The sequence below is a fragment of the Capra hircus genome, chromosome 24, assembly GCF_001704415.2.
Source record: "Capra hircus breed San Clemente chromosome 24, ASM170441v1, whole genome shotgun sequence".
Taxonomy (NCBI): Eukaryota; Metazoa; Chordata; class Mammalia; order Artiodactyla; family Bovidae; genus Capra; species Capra hircus.
Genome location: NC_030831.1, coordinates 59,424,086 through 59,437,896, shown reverse-complemented (window position 1 = coordinate 59,437,896; position 13,811 = coordinate 59,424,086). Strand labels below are relative to the sequence as shown.

Genomic DNA, 13,811 nt, shown 5'->3' with positions numbered 1-13,811 from the left:
TCCATCCATGGAATTTTTCAGGTAGGAATAATAGAGTGGGTTGCCATTTCCTTCTCCAAGGGATCTTCGAGACCCAGGGATGGAATCTGGGTCTCCTGCACTTCTTGCATTGGCAGACCGATTCTTTGCCACTAAGCCACCTGGGAAGCCCAAGGGGGCACTTGTGTAGACAAATTCATACAAGCAGAGAGTAGAATAGTGGTTCCCAAAGACTCGCAGGAAAGAGTGACACTGCTCAAAGGGCAAAAGGTTAGCTATGGAAGGTGAGTTCTTGAGATCTAACATACAGCCTGGTGGCCTGGTATCTATCATTAATACTATATTGCATACTTTAAATTTGCTAACAGGGTAACTACAAAATTAAATTTTCAATCACACATGAAAAGGAAATGGTAACTATATAGAGGTGATGGATGTAATAATTAGCCTGATGTGGTGATCATTTAACAATGTATACATATCAAAACATCAAGTCACACAGCTTAAACATATATGATGTTCGTATGTCTGTTATAACCTCAATAAAGCTGTCTTTTAAGAAAAAGCCTGTGGTGGAAGCAATGCTGCCCACTCATTTTCACAGGGTCCATTGAATGACATACCAAAACCAAGGAAGCTAGTATCAGTCTGGGTCCAATCAGGAGACGGAAGCCACGTCAGTTCAGTTCAGTTCAGTCGCTCAGTCGTGTCCGACTCTTTGCAACCCCATGAATCGCAGCACGCCAGGCCTCCCTGTCCATCACCATCTCCCGGAGTTCACTCAGACTCACATCCATCGAGTCCGTGATGCCATCCAGCCATCTCATCCTCGGTCGTCCCCTTCTCCTCCTGCCCCCAATCCCTCCCAGCATCAGAGTCTTTTCCAATGAGTCAACTCTTCGCATGAGGTGGCCAAAGTACTGGAGTTTCAGCTTTAGCATCCTTCCTTCCAAAGAAATCCCAGGGCTGATCTTCAGAGTGGACTGGTTGGATCTCCTTGCAGTCCAAGGGACTCTCAAGAGTCTTCTCCAACACCACAGTTCAAAAGCATCAATTCTTTGGCGTTCAGCCTTCTTCACAGTCCAACTCTCACATCCATACATGACCACTGGAAAAACCATAGCCTTGACTAGACAGACCTTAGTCGGCAAAGTAATGTCTCTGCTTTTGAATATACTATCTAGGTTGATCATAACTTTTCTTCCAAAGAGTAAGCGTCTTTTAATTTCATGGCTGCAGTCACCATCTGCAGTGATTCTGGAGCCCCCAAAAAATAAAGTCTGACACTGTTTCCACTGTTTCCCCATCTATTTCCCACGAAGTGATGGGACCGGATGCCATGATCTTCTTTTTCTGAATGTTGAGCTTTAAGCCAACGTTTTTGCTCTCTTCTTTCACTTTCATCAAGAGGCTTTTTAGTTCCTCTTCACTTTCTGCCATAAGGGTGGTGTCATCTGCATATCTGAGGTGATTGATATTTCTCCCAGCAATCTTGATTCCAGCTTGTGCTTCTTCCAGCCCAGCGTTTCTCATGATGTACTCTGCATATAAGTTAAATAAGCAGGGTGACAATATACAGCTTGACATACTCCTTTTCCTATTTGGAACCAGTCTGTTGTTCCATGTCCAGTTCTAACTGTTGCTTCCTGACCTGCACATAGGTTTCTCAAGAGGCAGGTCAGGTGGTCTGGTATTCCCATCTCTTTCAGAATTTTCCAGTTTCTTGTGATTCACACAGTCAAAGGCTTTGGCATAGTCAATAAAGCAGAAATAGATGTTTTTCTGGAACTCTCTTGCTTTTTCCATGATCCAGCGGATGGTGGCAATTTGATCCCTGGTTCCTCTGCCTTTTCTAAAACCAGCTTGAACTCCAGGGAGTTCACAGTTCACGTATTGCCAAAGCCTGGCTTGGAGAATTTTGAGCATTACTTTACTAGCATGTGAGATGAGTGCAATTGTGCGGTAGTTTGAGCATTCTTTGGCATTGCCTTTCTTTGGAATTGGAATGAAAACTGAACTTTTCCAGTCCTGTGGCCACTGCTGAGTTTTCCAAATGTGCTGGCATATTGAGTGCAGCACTTTCACAGCATCATCTTTCCGGATTTGAAACAGCTCAATTGGAATTTCATCACCTCCACTAGCTTTGTTTGTAGTGATGCTTTCTAAGGCCCACTTGACTTCACATTCCAAGATGTCTGGTTCTAGATTAGTGATCACATCATCATGACTATCTGGGTCATGAAGATCTTTTTTGTACAGTTCTTCCATGAAGCCACGTAGTGATTTAATATTACCGAGAAGTTAAATATAAAGAATTATTAAACCTCGATTTAAGAGTGGGGCTTCCTTGGTGGCTCAGATGGTAAAGAATCTGTCGGCAGTGCAGGAGACCTGGGTTCAATCCCTGGGTCAGGAAGATCTCCTGGAGAAGGGAACAGCTACCCACACCAATATTGTTGCCTGGAGAATTCCATGGACAGGGGAGCCTGGTGGACTGCAGTCCATGGGGTCGCAAAGAGTCGGATATGACTGAGCAATTAACACTTTAAGAGTAACTATTAAATGTAAGAGAATTCTGTACAGCATGCAGGGACTAAGGGCACACACTCTAGAAAGGGAAATCTTGAACGGAGACCCTCATTCCGATGTTAGGAATTACATGTCATTGGAAAAGGTGTGGTCACAACCCACCGGATGACAGAAGTTTACGAACTGGCTTGCCCTCGAGCTGGTCTGCAGAGAGCACGCTTTGGGGATACACGTGAGCCTTGATTCACGGCTGTGTAAAGAAAATGGGATGCCAGATAACTATGTCTTTTGCAATTTGAAAATCAGTGTTATATTACTTTAATGGAAAAAATTAGGAAGCATTCTTTCTTTAAGATCTAGAACAGTAAATGTATAGAAAGGACAGTCTCATAACAAGGTCCCACTGTACAGCACAGAGAATTATATTCAGTATTCTGTGATAAACCATAATGGAAAAGAATATGAAAAAGCATGTGTATATAACATATATTCATTCTCACATAACTGAATATATACGTGTATGTACATGGGTGTGCGTGCAAGTGTGCATTCACACATATATGTAACTGAACGGCTTTGCTGTGAAACAGAAATTAACACTTCATTGTAAATCAACAAGACTTTAATAAAATAAATTTTAAAAAAAGAAAAGAGTCTTATAGGTCTGTGTAAACTTAAAAATAGAACTTTATAAGTCCAGGTTACAAAGTCATTTAAAATGGAAAAGTAGTCTACTCTGATAATGTTTTACTTAACTCTAATTTGGTAAATTAAGCCATATTTGAAGATTGCAGAATAGTAATTCCACCAAGATACTCTCATTGATATTAATTAATATGTTAGATACTCTATATTCTGGGAAATATATTTTTTAATCTAAAACTTGAATTCAGACTTGCTGTCTTTTTCTCTTAATTACCCTCACTGAAGGATGTGTACTGTAATGGTGTTTTCAAAGACCAGCAATTTCACTTACTTCTTGAATAGCATTTTTACTATTAGGTAGCATTCATGGTTTTGATGTGATTTCCTTACACTTATTTTACTTTTTCCTAATTTTTAATTGGATATTGATTTTCTGATTCTTCTGATTTAATAACAGCATTTAAAGCTATGAATTACATGTAGGATATTGAAACAGCTTAGTGTGAGAAGAATAAATAATGCTATTTGGAGCAACATGGCTGGAGCCACAGATCATCATATTAAGCAAAGAAAGTCAGAAAGAGACAAGTACCATATGATATCACTTGTGCATGGAATCTAAACTACGACACAAATGAATGTACCTATGACATACAGACTCACAGACATAGAGAACAGACGGGGTTGCCAAGGTGGGGGATGGAGGAGGGAAGAACTGGGAGTTTGGAAACAGCCCATGCAAAGCATCATACATAGAATGCGTAAGCAGGGTCCTCCTGCGTAGCACGGGGACTGTATTCAGTGTCCTGTGAGGAACCACAGTGAAAAAGAAAAAAATATATATATACAGATACGGACGTTGGCAATTTGATCTCTGGTTCCTCTGCCTTTTCTAAATCCAGCTTGAACATCCAGAAGTTCACGGTTCACGTACTGTTGAAGCCTGGCTTGGAGAATGTTGAGCATTACAACACTGCTTCAGATATATAAAATTCAGCAAAGGATTTTTAAAAGAAACGCTATTGTATTACATGATGGATTAGTCTGCAAAGATTACAAATAATACTGTAAATCTACCATTGTTAATATGGGAAAAACCTTCTACAACATATACCTATACAAAACGAGGGCAAGTTGCAAAGCACTATATGGAGTAGTATTCTATTTTTTAAAATAAACTTTTATTTTTTTTTTTAGTTTTTTATTTTTTTAATTTTAAAATCTTTAATTCTTACATGCGTTCCCAAACATGAACCCCCCTCCCACCTCCCTCCCCATAACATCTCTGTGGGTCATCCCCATGCACCAGCCCCAAGCTTGCTGTATCCTGCGTCAGACATAGACCGGCGATTCAAAAACTTTTAATTTTAGACCAAGTTTGGATTTGCAGAAAAATAACAACCATAGTACAAAGAGTTCCCGTATATCCCAAATCCAATTTCTTCTCATTAATCTCTTACACTGCAACTATGCCTCGTGGTAACTTTCTGTAGCACTTTATTTGAGGAATGTTTCTTGGTAAACCCTCAAATATCTGGATTTTGTTACATGGCACTAATAACATTTATCTTTTAACAGGTATGTTTTATTTTCTTACACTTAAATTTTAAAAGAATATATTTGGTCTCATTCCTCTTGTTTAATTGTTTTATGCTATCTTTATATTTCATGGTACCTTGTTTTCTATCCTTTCTGTCTTTTACTGTATGAACTGTCTTTCTTGACTGTTTTTACTCTGTTTTTTACTGTATGAATTGGTTTTAAGAAAGACTGTCAGATAGCATTAAGCTTTTCATCTCCCCAACAGTTATTGCGGTGTCTCTGTCTGCACCCGTATCTGCGTCTGCCTCTATGTCTCTGCCTACATCTGCGTTTGTTTGTCTCTATCTTCGTTCAATCTCTGAGTGCGGTGCTTGCTGCTGTGTCGTTGTTTTTATGAAAACAATAAAAGTAATATATTATCTGAGTCTTTGAATAACAAAAAATGTCTTCACACTACAATATCATAATAACCCAGCCTGATGCACGAGAGATGTTTGTCACAATATGTCCTGTGAAAACTATCTGTTGCTTCTTCATGTTTGTTTCTTGTGTAACTCACAGTCCAAGAAGCCTGTTATTTCTTCCTTTGCAACTAGTTTGTGTTTATGTGTGTGTGTGTGCATTTTCTTTCTAGCAGTTCCTTTTTTATCCTCAAAATTAAAAAAAATAATAATAAATTCTCCTACATAGCTTTAAGAGCCAGCCTTTGAATATTCCAGATAAGAAAATTAACACATTGAAAGACTGGCTCCTAAAGGTATGTAGGAGAATGTTTTTTAATTGTTTTCCTCTAAATGGCAGACTCATTCTGTTCATTGGTAATAAAATGTCTGCCAAATACCCACGTCTAAAAGAACCATAGATTGTCAGTCATTCTTTAAAGTGAAAACAGTGTTAGATGAAAAAAAGGTGCCAGTTCAGCTCAGCATTCAATGGAACGAGTGTTTCTCCTTAGGACAAGCTTGGTGGTTCGCTGCCCAGCAGCTGCTTTACGTGTATTTTCTATTGCCTTATATAGACTATTTCTCCCAGGCAACAAAGTGGTAAAGAACCCACTTGCCACTGCAGGAGAAGCAAGGTACAGGGGTTCCATCCCTGGGCCATGCAGATCGCCTGGAGCAGGGAAAGGATCTTGCCTGGAAAAGTCCATGGACAGAGGCACCGGGAGACCTGCAGTCCAGGCGGTCTCCGAGGCACACGACTGGGGGAGTGAGCACGGCATGGCATTCAAAGACCAACGTCTATTAAGGCAAACGATCTCCACTGTGTCCTCCCACACATTCCTAAGTAAAACTAGGCTTTTGTTTGCCTCCTTTGTTCTGCTTTGGGCTTTTGTGAAGCTGTGTGTGTGCGTTGGGGTTGGTTTGGGTTGACTGCATGAGCAAAGTCTTCATGTCTAGGAGGCCAGCTCAGCGTAACTTAATTTGTGCTGAGGAACCACTAATGTTATTCTTCTTTGCCTTTGTACCACCAGTGCAAATGTGAACACAGTGAAAAAGATAAATAACTTACTAGTTTTATTATAAAAGTGTGGCTGACCTCGCATTCCCCCTGAGAGGATCCGATGGACCTTCAGGGTTACCTGAAAAAAGACTGCAAAACCGTGCCATGGGCTACAATAAACTCAGAAACTGTAATGGGTGGGCTTATTGTACTTGATTGCCTTAATCCCAATACATCTAGTACATTGTTTTGAGTTTTTTCTCCTGGATTTTAATAATTATATAATATTTCTTAAAATGGTACTGCTCTATCTAATAAACGAATTTTGGAAAGAAAAGAAAGAGGAAAAACTTGAGGAAACCAAGACAAAATCTTCTGATTATAGAAATAATACATCTTCAAAACAAAGAAAGAAAATTGAGAAGCGATGTAAAATCATAAACATATAAAAAAATCACTTTCACCTGTCCATCCATCAGTTACTACTGGTGACATTTTGAAGTATATCCTTTCAAACTACTAGGCCAAAAAAAAGCTTGTGCAACAAATTTCATTACAACATTATTTCAGATACTATAAAGTTCAATAAAGGGTTGTTCAATAAATTTGGTTATATTATATAATAAATGACTCTGTATTATAAATAATGGGAATAGCAAGTTGCAAAGTAGTATGTAAGAGAGAATTGTGTTTTTCAATCATTTAAAAAAAAATTTTAGACCAATTTTGGATTTATAGGAGAATTTCAAGTATAGTACAGAGAGTTTCCATATCCTCCAAACTCAGCTTCTCCTACCACAGACTTGCTTTGCCTGTTGCCCAAACCCAGCATTTTTCCCCCCTATTTTATATTAATAGAATTATGACAATAGGGCTAACCTAGCTCCAATGATTTCATTATGGTAGAAAGCAAAATTTCCCTTTGATTTAATTATGTGCTTTCACAAGCATTTTATATTTGGAAATGGCATAATAATTTCAACTAGCTTTCTATTATACTATCTTAAATGAATTCAATTTGTAGGTTTTTAATATTTTTTTAATAAAAAGCATAAGAGGTTATGAAATGCTTTAACTCACCAAGACAAAATATCAGATCTAAGCCATGGGATGTTTGGCTTCATGAGGAACATACAGGGAAATGAATCCACCCTTTTATTAAAAATATATTATGACATATATTAATAAATCCAATAAAAAGATGAGTTAATCCCATTTAAATATTCACTGGGGCTTCCCTGGTGGTGCAGAGGTTAAAGCGTCTTCCTGTCTACTATGTTAATCTAATTTCACCCTAAAAAAACTCTGACACTTTGAGACACATTTTGCACATAAATATACTCAGCTTCATTGAAATTAAATAAATTACACAAGATCACAGACCTAGTTAATTTTCAGAGATTAACTGAACACATTTATGAATTACTCTAAAACCTATGCTATGGACTCAGAAACTGTAATTATCACCCCTTTAACCAAGGATTTATATATTTATATATAAGGTATTGGTATAAATTGTTAAGGAAAAAGAAGGTGACCTCTGCAGATAATCAAGAATATGGAGTTGCAGTCTAGAGAAAGGCCTTGCCACGTGGTTCAGTGGTAAAGAACTAACTTGCCAATGCAGAAGACGCAGGTTCCTTCCCTGGGTCAGGAAGACCTCCTGGAAAAGGAACGGCACCCCACTCCAGTATCTCTGTCTGGGAAATCCCATGGACAGAGGAGGCTGGCAGGGGTGGGAAAGGAGTCAGACACAACTGAGGGACTAAACAGCAAACCACCAATCCAATGAAGCCACTCTTCCCAGTGGACTTCTCCCGAGACGCTGGTGGAAAACAAACTTGATAAAAATAATAAAGTCTTTCTGAGACTGTATTTAAATAAGAATAAAATGTCTTAGTAGAATTAAGACTTGGGATATAATAGATGTTACACGGCCCTTCTCTGCCTTATGATGGTAAATATAAATTTCCAAACCAGGAAACCTCTCTGCATGCTATATGAGATGTTGCCCGATGGGTGAGTCATTTAACAAAGCCGTTCACTCTATTTGTTAACAGGCTGGAGGCAGTGAGGAACTCCGAAGCAAACTTCTCGTGACATTCTAGGACAAGCGTTCTTACCCATTACTGAAAGTGAAAACCCCTCAGTCATGTCTGACTCTTTGCAACCCCATGGGTTACAGTCCATGGAATTCTCCAGGCCAGAGTACTAGAGTGGGGAGCCTTTCCCTTCTCCAGGGGAATCTTCCCAACCGAGGGATGGAACCCAGGTCTCCCGCGTTGCAGGCGGATGCTTTAGCAGCTGAGCCAGGAGGAGGGGCACTGGTGAGCTCCTCTCTGTGTGAGCTGCACCCACAGCATTCAGGCTCCCGGGGCGGTTCGCTGGCCTTTACAGGGCAGACCCAGCTGGGCCAGGCGACCTAGCTGGGCCAGGCGACCTAGCTGGGCCAGGCGACCTAGCTGGGTTCTGCCTGGACCTAAGCCCCTAGCCTGTAAGACCGCATTTTTCCAGAAGGAAAAATCACATTGGTGCATGTCACAACATAGAAAATCCATGCTGACCTCCCAGGGGGCGCTTGTGACACTCCCTCCGTTGTGCCACGCTCTCGCAATCCGCGCGGCACGCTCTGACACATCGCGGTGTGCGGGCGTCTCCGGCGTGGCTCTGCGTGCGTGTTGTGACACGCTTTGTGTCGCGGCATCTCCCTGTTTCGTGGCCCTCTTGGGTCACAGTACAAGGAGGCGTGTAGTAGCACGGGGTGGTGGGTTGCAATAGTGAGCGTGCCGCTGCAGAAAGGGTTTGGCCGCGGTGTGGTTTTCTGTCTTGACATGCTGGACGGGCTCCATGTGCATTGTGTCCTGATACGGGGGCCTGCCTGGCCTGGGGTCAGGCCAGGGGGCACTCGGGTCCAGGAGAAGGGACCACAGGTGGTGTGGTCACGTGTCGGCAATTGGAGAGGCCTCGAAACACGTTCATGCGTCTCAGCACGGTTCCTTCTGTCACGATAAGAGGAATGGGTTGCTGTCACAACCCAAGGCTGTCACAGCTGCGCGTCTGCATGGGCGCGGTGTCGAGACATTCCCTGGTGTCCAGAGGCGGGCGTTTCCGACAGGGGCTCATCCTTGTGCACCTCAATCCAGGCAGCGGCTCAACATCCAGTCATGTCGCGACGGCCCCTTGGTGTGCCCGGTTGTGTCCCAACACAGCTGGTGTATCGAGACGCAGGGGCACTCCTGTCGTGGTGTGTCCAGGCAGTGACACGGGCCCTGTACTGTGGCGGGTGTGACATGTCTGGGCGAATCATGGTGTGTGCGCAGGAGCAAGTCACGATGTGCACGTGGAGATACGCATGTCAATGGAATGTACATGCAGATGTGTATATATTTATCACATTCTCTAATCCCATCAAATCCAGTAAATCAATGCTATTGAATAATATAATACAGCAGTATACCTTGCATATGCACTGAGAAGTCAAAAAAAAAAAACCTCATGTGGCTTTTTCATTAAAATATTCACTCTATCACAGTGGTAGGAACCAACTCCAGGGTCTCTGAGGTATGCCTGTTCCCAACACTAATCTAATGCAGCCATCCTACCTCACCAGAGGGGAGAGGAAAAAAAACTCTGAAATACTTGTGACGCGCACAGTCCAGAGGCATAAGCTCCCTAAAGATGGAGACCTGATCCATCAGGACCACAGAAGGCTTCCCGTCCCCCGCGCTCACCGCCGCATCCCTGAACACCCACTCGCAGCTGCTTTTCTTTCTAGGAAGCTGACTTTCATCTCTTTACGTGTTTGTTTCTGGCTGCTCTGGCTCTTTGTGGCTGCATGCGGGCTTTCTCCAGTTGTGGCCAGTGGGGCCTGCTCACTAGTTGGGAGAGGGCTGTCCTTGCAGTGGCTTCCCTGAGTGCAGAGCCTGGGCTCTAGAGCTCCAGCTCAGCGGCTGTGGCAGGTAGGCTACAGTTGCTCCGAGGCAAGTGGAATCTTCCCAGACCAGGGACCGAACCCACGTCCCCTGTGTTGGCAGGCGGGTGCTTTCCCACTGCTCCAGCAGGGAAGTCCTGGAATACTTTTGATCGAAAAGATTTCATATAACATTTGTCCTACAACCAGAAATATCCTAAAAAATGCTTTTTTTTTTTCCTGCATCCAAATTATGCTTCCTCGCTTATCTCTAACACTCAGCTATAACACCAAACCTCAGTACCCACTTTTGTACTCTAGTCTTCAGTTTAAAACTATAGTCCTTTACCTCAAGGGAAAGGTTGAAGAAGGAAAACAGATTTTTGGATAACCTAGGGTTGTGAACATGTTTCATTGCAGTGGGTCATTATCTTAACCTTTCAGTGGACAAACTAAACAGCTACAGATGAGTTTTATCTACGGGGTATCACTTAATTTAAAAAGATTAGCAGTCAACTTTTCATAAATGAATTTATTCTATAAAATAGTAATTTTAAAAAGTGACCCACAAGATGATGGTTTTTATTACAGTATGCTTAAAATGATATGGATGTTTATGACTTTCTTCAACTCCTAATATTGCATTAATCTGTTTAGAAAAAAAAATACTGATGTAGCATGGACCCTAAATGCAAAGCATATTTGTTAAATTATCATCTAGAAGCATAAAAAGGCCAGAGAAGTAAACAATTGTTGTATTTTAAAAATATTTATTTTCTTGGTCTTCATATTTATAAAGTTATAACTTGCCCTTTTTCAAAATCAAAGTAACTTAAGAGTCTCTAACCTCAGCCTTCGTTTGGGCTGCCTCCCAGGTGGTCTTGGGGATCAAATTTCGAATAAGGGAGAAAACCAGTCTAGCAGTCTAGTAATGATTAACTCCATTGGGTTTCATGCTAAGTTATTGCTTCACAGCAGGCTAAGATTATTCTCATAATCCAAGATAATTAGACTAAGTTTTTCATGGAGAGGAGTATCATAGAATTTCTGAGTAAAATAATATTAAGTAGCATCTGTAAAGCCTTAAAATACTCTAGACACTGCCTTTTACAGTATTTCTCTCATGGGGCAAAGTTATGGTATTGGTAAGTACCATGAGATACCCAGAACTCAGAGAGGTCAAGCAAAAGTTTTAAAGGCACACAGTAAACAGAGAAGACAGATTTCACATGTATCTGTTTAACTGCGAAGCTCATCCTCTTTATTCCTATGCTGGCTGCTTGGCACAGTGATGTATATTTCTAGTCCTGCCGTGACTGCCTGAGGCAAGCGCAGCAGGAATGCAAACCAACAACAGAGACCTCAAGTGTCACAGAGACAGTCAAATCCTTCCCTTGAGAAGCAGGAGTTTTGTTCTTCTGAATTGTTCTGAAATCAAAATATGTGTACATTTTTCACCAGCTGATCCAAAGTGGGATAGGCAAATTAGAATCTAATGTGCAATATTTTGAATGACTTTATACCTAAAGTGCCCCTTGACTGATTCACCTGGAAGTCTCAACAAGTCATCAAACTACTCACTTAACACTGCTTCTGCCTTCCTCTCAGAACAGGAAGTTGTCAGCTGTATTTATCAGAATAATGGTCTGCATTTCCAAAGCTCTTCATTGCCCTTGTTAAAACTTCTCTCTTTTCCTTAGCTTTGAATTTTATAGAAAGGCCTTACCAAACCAAGTCAAGGTTTAATTTTTCTATTGGGAGCTTAAATAATGATGAAATTTATTATTAAATTATCATGTTATTACATTCATATCATTAAAAAGTTTTACAATTATTCAATAACAGTGCTAAATTTTAAATATCAGTTATATCCAATTAACAATCCCAGTGTACCAGTTAAAATGAGTTAAGAAGGTTGAGTGCCAAAGAATTGCTGTTTTCAAATTGTGGTGCTGGAGAAGACTCTTGAGAGTCCCTTGGACTGTAAGGAGATTAAACCAGTCAACCCTGAATATTCATTGGAAGGACTGATGTTGAAGCTGAAACTCCAATATTTTGGCTACCTCATGGAAAGAGCCGACTTACTAGGAAAGAACCTGATGCTGGGAAAGATGGAGGGCAGGAGGAGAAGGGGGTGACAGAGGATGAGATGGTTGGATGGCATCACTGACTCAATGGACATGGGTTGGAGCAAACTCCAGGAATAGTGAAGGACAGGGAATCCTGGCACCCTGCAATCCATGGGGTAGCAAAGAGTCAGACACAAATTAGCAACTGAACAACAACAACAATATTAAACACATACAATTACATCTCAACAGTTTATTTTTAAAAAAAGGTCAGTTTTTTAAATTATTTCCTATGAGAATTCATTTAATCACATTTAGTTTTTTTCCCTTATGGGTTTCTCCTCTGTATCAACAAAAGATAAAAAGAATATTAAACAAGACTAGTTCCTTATACAAGACCCTTTGAAACCATCTACTTTGAAGTCGAGGCTGAATAAAATTAAGTATCAGTAATAGTAGACACCAAGGCTGATTTTTACTACATCCAACCAGGACTATTTAGTGAAATCTTTCAGGAATGGTGAAGCAAAATGAAGTGAAAGTTCCTCAGTCATGTCTGACTCTTTGTGACCCCATGGACTATACAGTCCATGGAATTCTCCAGGCCAGAATACTGGAGTGGGTAGCCTTTCCCTTCTCTGGGGGATCTTCCCAACCCAGGGATTGGACCCAGATCTCCCACATTGCAGGCAGATTCTTCAGCAGCTGAGCCACCAAGGAAACGCAAGAATACTGGAGTGGGTAGCCTATCTCTTCTCCAGGGGATCTTCCAGACCCAGGAATCAAACTGGGGTCTCCTGCATTGCAGACAGGTTCTTTACCAGCTGAGATACCAGGGAATGGTAATTGTGGAGAAAAAGAAAGAAAACTGGTCCCCCCATAATGACTGCCAGTACAAATGAATTTATCAGGAAGCAAAGCAGGCAGGCACCTATGTGATGCTATTCCAAATTGTATCCAATTCAAGGTCTATTCATCCCCGCAAGGCTTAATTAGAGACTTTCCTTCCAGCCACCAGTTAATACAGTTGCCTTTCCTCATACAAACCCCAAATAAACTCTTGGACTGGAAACCTGAGCAGGAAGAAAGATAATCTTTTTTTTTTTTTTAAAATGAGTGGGGGTTGAGTGGGGAGAGAAACATTCCAGAAGAAAAACCAAAGCTAGAGTCTGTCAAAGGCAGAATAGAAAATCTGGAATGAAATCCGAAATGAGGTCCAAATAGTCAGTAGAAGCAGGTGATATCCCCTGGGTACATAGACTTCAAAACTGGAGTCAGCCTCAGCTCAGGAAGGAAGCCTTACATTCATTTTTTATAGCATAGGAACCAACTTTTTAATTTATCTTAAACTATGCCTGAGGCCCAGGCCTCTGATGAACAGATTCAGAGGCATGAGATAGAGAAACTGAAAGATACCTTAGAGATCACAGTTCAACTAATTAGTCTGACAAATGGAAGCACTCAGCGGCAGAGCAATGAGGGAGGTTGCTTAAGTCCACACAGTGAATAGCAGAGACCAGGTCTAGTTGTTCAAAAGCTCCCTCTCCTTACGCCACAGCACGTACATGGAAGATACTGACCCAAGAGAAACCGAGTTCTGATGAGCACAAAGAATGGACCAGCATTTGAATGAAAGACAAACATCTGATTAAAGCTAGCTCTTCTCAGGGGCCGAAGTAAACCAGAGAAATAGC

At 41.2% G+C, this 13,811-nt stretch overlaps 1 protein-coding gene across 1 annotated transcript in view; it reads right to left on the bottom strand.

The window, feature by feature from the left end:
- Positions 1 to 8,971, bottom strand: part of LOC102176752 (glutamate decarboxylase 1-like) — a 69,381-nt gene extending 60,410 nt beyond the window's left edge. The window contains exon 1 of the mRNA XM_013974462.2: positions 8,703 to 8,971. Within this exon, the coding sequence (XP_013829916.2) occupies positions 8,703 to 8,971 (269 nt within the window). The remainder of the gene's footprint in view (positions 1 to 8,702) is intronic.